At 44.3% G+C, this 11,175-nt stretch overlaps 1 protein-coding gene across 1 annotated transcript; it reads left to right on the top strand.

The window, feature by feature from the left end:
* The first annotated feature begins 7,795 nt into the window (after positions 1 to 7,795).
* On the top strand, positions 7,796 to 10,471 carry LOC144714458 (NAC domain-containing protein 2-like). The gene is made up of 3 exons (XM_078589208.1): positions 7,796 to 8,004; positions 8,900 to 9,189; positions 10,035 to 10,471. Exons 1-3 carry the CDS (start codon positions 7,842 to 7,844, stop codon positions 10,356 to 10,358), a joined length of 777 nt encoding a protein of 258 aa, XP_078445334.1. The 5' UTR covers positions 7,796 to 7,841; the 3' UTR covers positions 10,359 to 10,471.
* The last annotated feature ends 704 nt before the right edge of the window (positions 10,472 to 11,175 follow it).

Genomic DNA, 11,175 nt, shown 5'->3' with positions numbered 1-11,175 from the left:
TATAGAATATTTAATGGTAAGTAGCAATATTCTGATGTGTGCATAGTCATAATTCTAGTTATTGTAATAGACGCCTACGGTGAATCCTTGCCATCTATTTGTGATCCCACATTTAATCATATGTGCTAGTCTCTTAACCAGAATATGGTACATTTAGGATTCTTACTCGTTATAGTTAATTAAGTTCCTATTGGTTTAGGATGATCCGAGGATGATGCTGACATTGCTGCTTCTCCCTTATTAACTATGACACATGAAGGGAGGTAGTGGAATTCAGCCTCTGTTGTGGTAGTGGAACTCTTGGCTACGTCAACAATGGTTTTTGTGCTGCCAGTCAACGGTTAGATAACCATTGGAGTTTTCTAACTCCGAAGGAAAGAGATTTATGGAGGAGATACTTAGAGAGAGAAAATTGAGAGAGAAAGACTAAGGGAGGACTTAGAGTGAGAAAATTGAGAGAGAGATTGAGAGGCTGAGTGAGAAAATTGAGAGAGAGAGAGAGGGAGAGAGACAAAGGGAGAGACTTAGCATGAGAAAGTTGAGCGAGGCTAAGGGAGGGACTAAGCGTGGCAAAGTTGAGTGAGACTAAGGGAAGGACTTAGCGTGAGAAAATCGAGAGGGTGAGACCAAGGGAGGAACTTAGAGTGAGAAAGTTGAGGGAGTTAGAGTAGGGGGGACTTACAGAGAATCGACACAAATAGACTAAGGGAGTTACTTAGAATGAGAGAGAGAGACTAAAGGAGGGACTCAGAGTGAGAAAATTAAGAGAGAGACTTAGACTGAGAAAATTGGGAGAATGAGACCAAGGGAGGAACTTAGACTGAGAAAATTGGGAGAATGAGACCAAGGGAGGAACTTAGACTGAGAAAATTGGGAGAATGAAACTGAGGGATTTAGACTGATAAAATAGAGAGAGAAAGGGAGAGAAAGAGGGAGAGAGAGGGAGGGGGAGAAAAAGAGGGCGAGGGAGAGAGAGAGGGAGGATGAGGGAGGGGAGAGAAAGAGGGCTAGGGAGAGAGAGGAAGAGAGAGAGGGAGGATGAGGGAGGGGGAGAGAAAGAGAGCGAGGGAGAGAGAGAGGGAGAATGAGGGAGGGGGATAGAAAGAGGGCGAGGAAGAGAGAGGGAGAGAGAGAGGGAGGATGCGGGAGGGGGAGAGAAAGAGGACGAAGAAGAGAGAGGGAGAGAGAGAGGGAGGATGAGGGAGGGGGAGAAGGAGGGGGAGAGAAATAGGGCAAGGGAGGGAGAGAAGGAGGGGGAGAGAAAGAGGGCGAGGGAGGGAGATAGATAGATAGATAGATAGATAGATAGAGAGAGAGACGGAGGATGAGGGAGGGGGAGAGAAATAGGGCGAGGGAGGGAGGGAGATGTTAAAGATAAGATCACAATGATGACAAAATCTTCTCCTTCTGCAGACATGTCTCCAACTCCTCACGCATCTTCATCACAGCATGAATCGGCGGCGCCACGTACTTCGGCTCCACTCACACCTCAGCCTGGTGACACGTCATCTCACCATGACCTAGCGGTGCCTCGTTCCTCGGCTGCGCCTTGTCCCAACACATCATAATCATATCTGCATTAGGTTAACATTAACGCTAACCTAACGACTGCTGCACAACGCCTATAACGCTAACCTAACGCTAACCTAACAGGCTTTCTTGTATCATTCATCTCATGCTTTCTTCTTGATCTCAACTCTCTTGTTACATTTTTATTTTCTCCAATTAGGTTTTGTTGTTCAGCTCATCGTGAGCTCACTCTCTTCCTCGAGTTCTCGATCAAGCCTACAACTCAACATGGTATCAAAGCCGAAGTCTGAGACTGCGAGAGAAGAACTTCTTCTAGAATAAGAAGAAGAATATTCTGACTCTTCATCTCAAGAAACTGCTTCACTGTTGCAGAAGAAGAAATCCATCATCTTCGATGCCTCGGAATGAATTGCAGAAACAATGATTCCTTCGGCAAAGCTGACCAAGGAAAACTACATAATATGGAAAACCCACGTAATACCTATCCTCAAATCTCATCGACTCATGTCCCACATCTTGGCAGAGCCTCCTCTGGAAGCCAAAGATCCCAGAAGTGAATGGTGGCATTATGATCACCATGTTATGGCATTCTTGCTCTCATCCATGACGGATCAATCATTGGATGCTTAACTGAAGCACAAACGGCCAAAGACGCGTGGGACATCTTAGCTGAGGACTTCGCCTTGTCAGCCAAAGCCAGAGTCCAAGAGCTTCTCGGAAAGCTTCACACCCAAACTAAGGGCAGCATGTCTTTTGAAGAGTACATAGCTCAATTTTGTTTGCTGAACAGTGCCCTAGCTGCTTCACCAGAACGCATCGATCAAAATAACGATAATATGTGCACTCCTCTGTAGACTTGAACCTCAATACTCTTTACTTGTCACCATTGTAAGAGCAGCAACTTTCCCCATGACACTCGAGACCGTCCTGTCCCATCTTCATGACCACGAGGCTATGCGAATCCATCATCAACCAAAGCAAGAAATGGATGAATTACCAGCTGTATCAAATCAAGTTCAAGCATCATCTCCAAATACAACTTCAGGTAAAACCAAAACCGATAACTCACAACGTGGTCGAGGTGGATTTGGTAGGTCAAACGGACGCGAGTCCGGCAGATCCAACCAAAACCAAAAAGGTCGCCCTCCACTGAAATGCCAAATATGCTAAAGGATGGGTCACCATGTGCCGGAGTTCTAAGAGAGATTCAACCAGACTTTTGCTCCACACGATCTTCGCAACACTCTTACTGGTATCCAAATAGCGAAACAACCCACCATGTTGCTTCGGACTCAAGTCTCCTCATCGACCCTCAACCTTACCCAGGGTAAGACAAACTCTACGTCGGTAATGGCTCAGGTCTGACTATACTTTCATCTAGTTACACCACTCTCCAAATGCCCATTCCTGATTTAAAATTAATCCACATCTTACATGTTCTGTCCATTACTCGAAACTTCTATCTGTTCGTCAATATTCGGTTGATAAGGATGTATTTTTTGAGTTTCATCCTACCCATTGTTTAGTTAAGGACCGATCCACCGGACAGGTGCTCATTCAGGGACGCACTAAAGCAGGCATGTATCAACTTCAACCGAGCCAGTCATGATGTCGTGCTCAAGCACTTATGGGCAAACGAGGCTCTCCAAGCACTTGGCATCACAGACTCGATCATCCATCCTTTTGCATTTTACATCAAATCATTCATAAATTTGGTTTACCTTCCACTCAACTTCCCAAACACTATCTTTGCACAGCATGTGCCTTATCAAAATCACACAAACTCCCTTATCTATCGACTCATTCTCATTCTACCAAACCTCTTGAATTAATTCATTCAGACTTGTGGGGTCCCGCGCCCGTTGCATCTCATCTAAATTTCATGTAATATGTTATTTTCATCGACGATTACAGGAGATTTACATGGTTTTTTCTGTTAAAAACCAAAGGTGAAGTCCATACTACATTTTTACGTTCTCAAGCATTGGTTGAACGCCAATTTGCTTCTAAAATCATCTCCCTCCAATCCAATTAGGGTGGTGAATTTTGAGCACTTCGAGAGCATTTTCGCAACAGTGCATTCATCATTGTGTGTCATGTCCACACACACCCCAACAGAATGGGACGGCCAAACGGAATCACCGCCACATCATTGAGACCGATTGTTCGTTACTGAGTCAATCATCTCTCCCAGCAAAATTCTGGGACGAAGCCGCAGCCACAACAACGTTCCTGATCAACTGATTGTCATCTCCTCTTCTGGACCATCAATCACCATTCAAACGTCTCCATAAAGGTACGCCCGATCGTCATTATCTCAAATCACTCAGTTGTCTATGTTTTCCCCACTTACGAGCTTATGCAACACATAAGCTATCTCCGCGATCGGAACGTTGTGTATTTTTTTGGTACAATCTGCATCATCAGGGGTATTGTTGCTTGTCACTCACGACTGGTAGAATCTACATTTCTCGCGACATTCAGTTTGATGAACATGAGTTTCCTTATCGCCATCCGTGAAACTACCCTACCAACCTTGCTGATTCTTCCGGGATTCTCATTTCATTTCCTCGTCAAGATCCTCTTCCTGTACTCAGTGTACCATCCTCGCATCCGCATTCCGCATCCTCTTCAACTTATAACGACACTATCTCTGAACCTCCCTCCGTTCCTCATCTCCATCACACTGCACCTCTCCTCTCCCGTCTGCGTCTTTCTCTGCCCTCCTTCGATCTGCCTACTCACCCTAGCGTGGCCTCCTCCCCCTCCAGCACTCCGGCCCGTCCAGTTAGAACTCTGGCTGATCTCTATGCTTCCACTCATCATTCATCCAATCCAACTTCCCCCCATTGCTTCGTCACCTCATCCGTCCCTCCAGAACCTTCCTCTTATGCTGAAGCCGCTCGCCATCTTCCTTGGCGTCAGGCCATGATTGCCGAATATCAGGCCCTTATTCGCAATCAAACCTGGACTCTCATTCCGGCTCACTCTTCTCATTGCCCACTCGGCTGCAAATGGGTTTTTCGTCTTAAGCAAAACCCCGATGGCTCCCCTCAACGCTACAATGTGCGGCTTGTCGCTCAAGGCTACCGCAAACTCCAAGTATCGACTATTCTGACACTTTCAGTCCCGTAGTTAAAATTACATAAATTCCCCTCTCACCATTGTCTTTTGCGTAAGTCTCTCTACAGTCTTAAGAAGGCCCCTCGCCCATGGTTTACGAAACTCTCCTCCTACCTCCTCCGCCTTGGTTTCTATGGGTCTCGAACCGATTCCTCCCTCTTTTTAAAAATAACTCCCCATTCACGACATTATCTTCTCATCTATGTTGACAATTTTTTGGTCATCGGTTCAAATTGCACGGGGGTAACATCCCTTCTCAACGAACTTATGCAAGTTTTTGCTATTCGTGATCTTAGATTTGCACACACTTTTTTAGGCATTCAACTACTTCCACATCCCCAAGGTATGCTTCTAACTCAGTCTCATTATCTCTTATCAATCCTTAATTGTGCAAACATGCTTAACTGCAACCCAACTGTTACTCCCGCGCCCACATCTTCATGTGAGTCGGCCAAAGATCCCTGCGATCCCACACTCTACCGGCAAGCCGTGGGTTCCCTTCAGTACCTTACGTTGACTCGTCCAGACATTTGTTACGCGGTCAACAAGGCTTGTCAGCACATGCATCAACCGTGACTTCTCATTGGAAAGCCGTCAAACACTTGTTACGATATTTAAAAGGTACTCATAATATTGGCTTACTGTACTATAAACAATCTAACCCTACTTTGACCATTTTCAGCGATGCAGATTGGGCTGGCGATTCTCCTGATTGGTGGTCAACCAACGGATATCTGATCTATCTTGGGTCAAATCTCGTTCTTGGAATTCAAAGAAACAAACCACTTTGTCATGATCCAGCACGGAAGCCGAATATAAGTCAATGGCCAACGCGATGTCTGAATTCATATGGATTCAGTCTCTCCTTCGAGAACTCCAACTCACTACAATTGGCAAACTGATACTGTGGTGTGACAACCTAGGAGCAACTTTTCTCGCTTGCAATCCAGTCTTTCACGCTCGCAGAAACATGTCGAAATCAATTTTCACTTCCTCCGTGAGCGTGTTGCTGCAAATCAACTCCAAATCATGTTCACGACAAGTGCAAATCAGCCTGCTTATATCTTGACAAAAAGCCTTCCTAAACAACCATTCCTACGCATTCGTCCCAAGCTTAATCTAGTTCCTTCGATTAGTTTGCCGGGTCGTGTTAAAGATAAGATCACAATGATGATAAAATCTTCTCTTTCTGCAGACATGTCTCCAACTCCAACATGAATCGGAGGCGCCTCGTACTTCGGCTCAACTCACACCTCAGCCTGGTGACACGTCATCTCACTATGACCCAGCGGCGCCTCATTCCTCGGCTCCGCCTCGTCCCAACACATTATCATCATATCGGCATTAGGTTAACATTAGCGCTAACCTAACGACTGCTGCACAACGCCTATAAATGGGCATTCTTGTATCATCCATCTCACGGTTTCTTCTTGATCTCAACTCTCTTGTTACATTTTCATTTTCTCCAATTAAGTTGTGTTGTTCAGCTCATTGTGAGCTCACTCTCTTCCTCTGAGTCCTCAGTTAAGCCTGCAACTCAACAAGAGAGAGAGAGAGAGAGAGAGAGAGAGAGAGAGAGAGAGAGAGAGAGAGAGAGAGGGGGGGCGTAACGTGATGAGATGACACTCTTTTGGTGTGGAAAGGGATAAGGATCAACAGAGGCTCGTTAGAAAGAGAAGAAAACGAAAGGCGTCCATATCATTGCCCTTTAGGATGGGCTCCCTCTCTCTTCACCTTTTTTCGTGGGTGTTGGGCCCTCGATATCTGTGGGGTCTCTCGTCTTGATTGAATTACAACCGGGTCAATACGTCAAATCTTCTCTCTCTCCTTCTCTCTCTCTCTCCGCGGCTGCTATTCATCTGAGAGAGAGACAGATCGATATATAAATACAAATATGGATATAGAGAGAGAAAGTTGTTGCCATGTGGTCAGGATTTAGGTAGATGGGACTTGAAGAAATTTACAGATCGCCTCCGTGTAAGATTTACCTCTCTCATCTTGATCATCTTTCTAGAGAGAAGGACGTATCATCTTCATAGAGAGAGAGAGAGAGAGAGAGAGAGAGAGAGAGAGTCTGTCTACTCTCCTCGTTCAATCGAATCATGATGCGCGTGGGGGGAGGGGTCATGAGGACTGGGGATAATCATGAAGAAGCTTTTGTCTCTTTCTATTCGCCCTAAAATACTACAACTCAACCCTCTCGTTCGCCCTCATACTTGTCGTCTGACAGTTATGTATTCCTCAGCCACAGTTGACTGTGACTGAACTGGAACAAACCAGGTTCATGAACGAAAGGAACCCACCATTATTATCTCTTCTCTCTCCATCGGTTCCAAGTTTTATATTTGTTTCTTACTCTCTCATTCGTAGCTTTCATCCAGAGAAATAATTGGCAGAGAGGACGACTTTAACAGGTCAATCTCAGGCGCTACATAAGACTGAAATATCAAAAAAAGAAACCATATGTATGTATGTATCCATTTTTCTATCTATTTGTTCACCAATTTATCCATTCACTCCTATTTATCTATGGATATATCCATCTTTTTTCTTATCTGATGTGTATATCTATGTATCCATCTTTAAATCTATCACAACTCTTATTTATCCATACATCGATCCAGATATCTGTTACTAAAGTAAAGGGATCTATATCTATCTACCCTTCCATCTATAACACGCGTTCATTTTTGCCTCTCTCGACCGTCACCGTCATTTGGATAATGCCATAATTGGACTCTAACCCTTCTGGGTACTGCGATAAAGACGGCTCTCCCACTAATCCCTCTAAAGATGCCGTCTAATTACACCCCGCCAAGAACAATGACACGCACTAATTACACCGTCAAACGAACGGCCCCGATCTTCTGGGCCCCCGTTTCTTTTAAGAATGGCAGAATCGCCGCAAAGCAAGCCCCAATGATAGAGCCTCCAACGTCTTTCTCCACTGACGTGTCACCCAATCCTCCACTCTCCTCTCGACACGCGTCGCTTTTACCTGGCCTTAGAAACGCCACGTGTAAGATATCCTCTTCGTCCTTGTCGTCTTCCATGGCTTGTCGTCTATAGCCATTTGGCAAGCGGCCCCGCCATGGACTAAACGACGAAACGCGATCCCCCATAAAACCATCGCCAGACCTTGAATCGTAAGCTTTCAATTCAGCAATTCATCATCATCATCATCAGCAATGGCGAATCCAGAGACAGCGCTTCCTCCGGGCTTCCGCTTCCACCCAACAGACGAAGAACTCATAGAACACTATCTCAAGAACCAGGCGACCTCTCTCCCATGCCCTGTTTCCATCATCGCCGAAGTCGACATCTACAAGTTCGACCCCTGGGATCTACCTGGTTTGCAAAAAAAGAAAACCCATCTTTCTTCAATTTCTCTTTCGGCCTCTTCGTGATAGATCATAAAGATTAGGGTTTTGGAACCGGCCTACCCGTTTAGCCAAAGCGAAACCCGTCTTTCCTTAATTTTCTCTCTCGTTGAAGATGATCAAGATCAAGTTTTTGGACGCGGGTCGACGATTACATGGCGTCTTTACTTAGTTTCTCCATCGTCCTCTTCGTCGTAGATGATAAAGATCAGGCTTTTGGAAGTGGGTCGACCCATGGCATCTATCCCGTTAGCACAGAAAAAATAAAGAAAACCCATCTTTCCTAGGTTTCTCTATTGTCCTCTTCGTCGTAGATGATAAAGATTTAGGTTTCTCGAAGTGGGTCGACTTTACAAGTTCGACCCATGGGATATATACGGTTCACAAAAAAAAAACATATAAATAACCTATCTTTCCTAGGTTTCTCTGGCGCCCTCTTCGTCGCAGATGAGATAGATCAGATTTCTGGAATTGGGTCGACTTGAACAAGTTCGACCCGTGGGATCTATCCCCTTCGGCAAAAAAGGAAAAAAAACCCATCTTTCCAAAGATTCTCAGATCAGGTTTCTGGAAGTGGGCCAACTTTTACAAGTTCGACCCGTGGGATATATCCCCTTCGCAAGAAAAAATAAAAATAACCCATCTCTCTTAGGTTTCTCTATCGTCCTCCTCGTCGTTGATGATAAATATCAGGTTTCTGTAAGTGGGTCGACTTGTACAAGTTCGACCCATAGGATCCATCCCTTTTGCCAAAAAAAAAAAAGGAAAACCCTTCTTTCCGAGGTTTATCTGTCGTCCTTAATTTGTAGAAGATGAAAATTAGAGTTTTGGAAATGGGTCTGAAGTGGGTTGTTGTGGGGTGCCAGCGAAGGCCATGTTTGGTGACAAGGAGTGGTACTTCTTCAGTCCGAGAGATAGGAAGTATCCAAACGGGGCGAGACCGAACAGGGCGGCGGCTTCTGGGTATTGGAAGGCGACGGGAACGGACAAGCCTATCGTTGCCAAGAGGGAGAATATTGGCGTGAAGAAGGCGCTCGTTTTCTACAAGGGCAGGCCTCCAAAGGGGATCAAGACTGATTGGATCATGCACGAGTACCGACTTGTAGATGATCACAAGCACCCCGCCCTCAAGCGTGCTCGTGATTCTTCTATGCGAGTTCGTCCTCCTCTTCCTTTCCCCTCATCGTCATCATCATTATTCTTATCATTATATTAATTTTACTATTCATCTCAACGTTTCTTCATCATCGTCGTGACTACATCTTACTATTATTATTCTTTATATGGCTCGTGATTCGTCCTTGCGTGTTCGTCCTCTTCCTTTCCCTCATCATCATCATCAACATCCTCATTATCGGCATCTTCTTCTTCTTATTATTATTATTATCATTATATTAATTTTACTATTCATCTCTATGTTTCTTCAACATCGTGGTGATTAAATCTTATTATTATTTTTTATAAGGCTCGTGATTCTTCCGTGCGTGTTCGTCCTCCTCCTTTACCCTCATCATCATTACCATCATTATCATCACCATCATCATCATCATCGACATCTTATTATTATTATATTAATTTTACTATTCATCTGTATGTTTCTTCATCATCGTCATGACTACATATTATTCATACTGATTATACTGCTCGTGATTCTTCCTTGCGTGTTCGTCCTCTTCCTTTCCCTCATCATCATCATCATCAACATCTTATTATCATGTTCATCATTATATAATATTACTACTCATCGCTATGTTTCTTCTTCGTCATCATGACTACTTATAATATAGTATATCATCACCACTGTTTCATCATCATCTCCGTCATCTTTATGCGTCGTTTTAGTCTTTTTCTTGGTATAATTATTCATCTTCTTCATCTTTACGTTTCTTGCAATTATTTATCTTTCTTGTCGCAGTCATGGCCATCATCATCATCTCCTTTTTCTCCGCGATTAAAATTATCGTCGTCGTTTTCAACAATGGCCTTTCTTGAACACCTCAGCTGGACGACTGGGTATTGTGCCGGATCTACAAGAAGTCAAATAACCAGCCCGGATCGCCGTCCGAGAGAGAAAACGAAGTCTCCGTCTCAGAAGAAAGCGGTGCTGATTTCGCCAGCCATTCCGGCGTGCGCTTGCCGAAGAACGCATCGCTAAGCGACTTATTCAACGACGCAGATTTCTCCGTCCTCACTCGTTTGCTCCACGATAATCCATCCGACCTCGATCAGCCGTTCGATGGCGGCGGAATATTCTCCCTCCTCAACCCTCCGCCGTCCGATTTCGACCACAATCTTCTCCTCGATTCTCATCCCGGGTTTCAATAACCCGAGGAGAGCGCTGTATTTAATGCACGTAGATTGGAAATTTTTCATCTGTGAATATGTGAATGAATCTTGTGGATTATGATCTTCTGCCAAAGTTTTTGTTCTTATTTTCTGCCTGCTGGTGGCAGAGAAGGTCTGCCGGGTAGCTTTCTCTCTCTTATCCTCTCCCTCTCCTTTGCATGCCTACAAACGAAAGAGACAAGCTTGACGCAAGGCCAAAGGAGAAGAGAGAGAAAGAGATATCCAGAGAGAGAGATTCGTGCGCCGTGTGTTGATGCTGTGGGACGTCATTAATTCATAACCATGAGAAAAAGAGAGAATATTTAATCCTCGATTCTCTGCGCAAACGATATTTAAAATCAAACCCAGGTTGAAAGCTAGAGGGAGTGAGATAGAAATAGAGTTTTACCGGGTCTTGCATGCGTGGGCATGACCATGACAAATAGTATAGAAAACATTCAGTGCTTGACCCTCTAACCAAAACCCATTAAAATATCATAAAATAGATAATATTCGTGCTCGACCCTGTGCTCCGCTATCAAAAAGATTATTAAAAATCTAAACCCAAGTTAAAAGGATGAGAGAGAGATTGGAGAAATTATGAAAAAATAGAGAAATTATAAAACTATTGAATCTGTTCCCCACTATTAATCGACCCATTAAACATCAAACTATCTAACCCAGGTCAAGGGGAGCGGAGAGATACTAAGTGGGCACGTGCCCACGTAAGAAAATCTTTGAAAAAGCTTGATGACAATTTGAAAGACTATTTATGAAACAATAAATAGGAAAGAACATTCAATGCGCGACCCTCTAC

This window comes from Wolffia australiana, chromosome 17 (assembly GCF_029677425.1).
Source record: "Wolffia australiana isolate 7733 chromosome 17, ASM2967742v1".
NCBI lineage: Eukaryota > Viridiplantae > Streptophyta > Magnoliopsida > Alismatales > Araceae > Wolffia > Wolffia australiana.
This window is presented reverse-complemented; position numbering and strand designations above follow the sequence as displayed.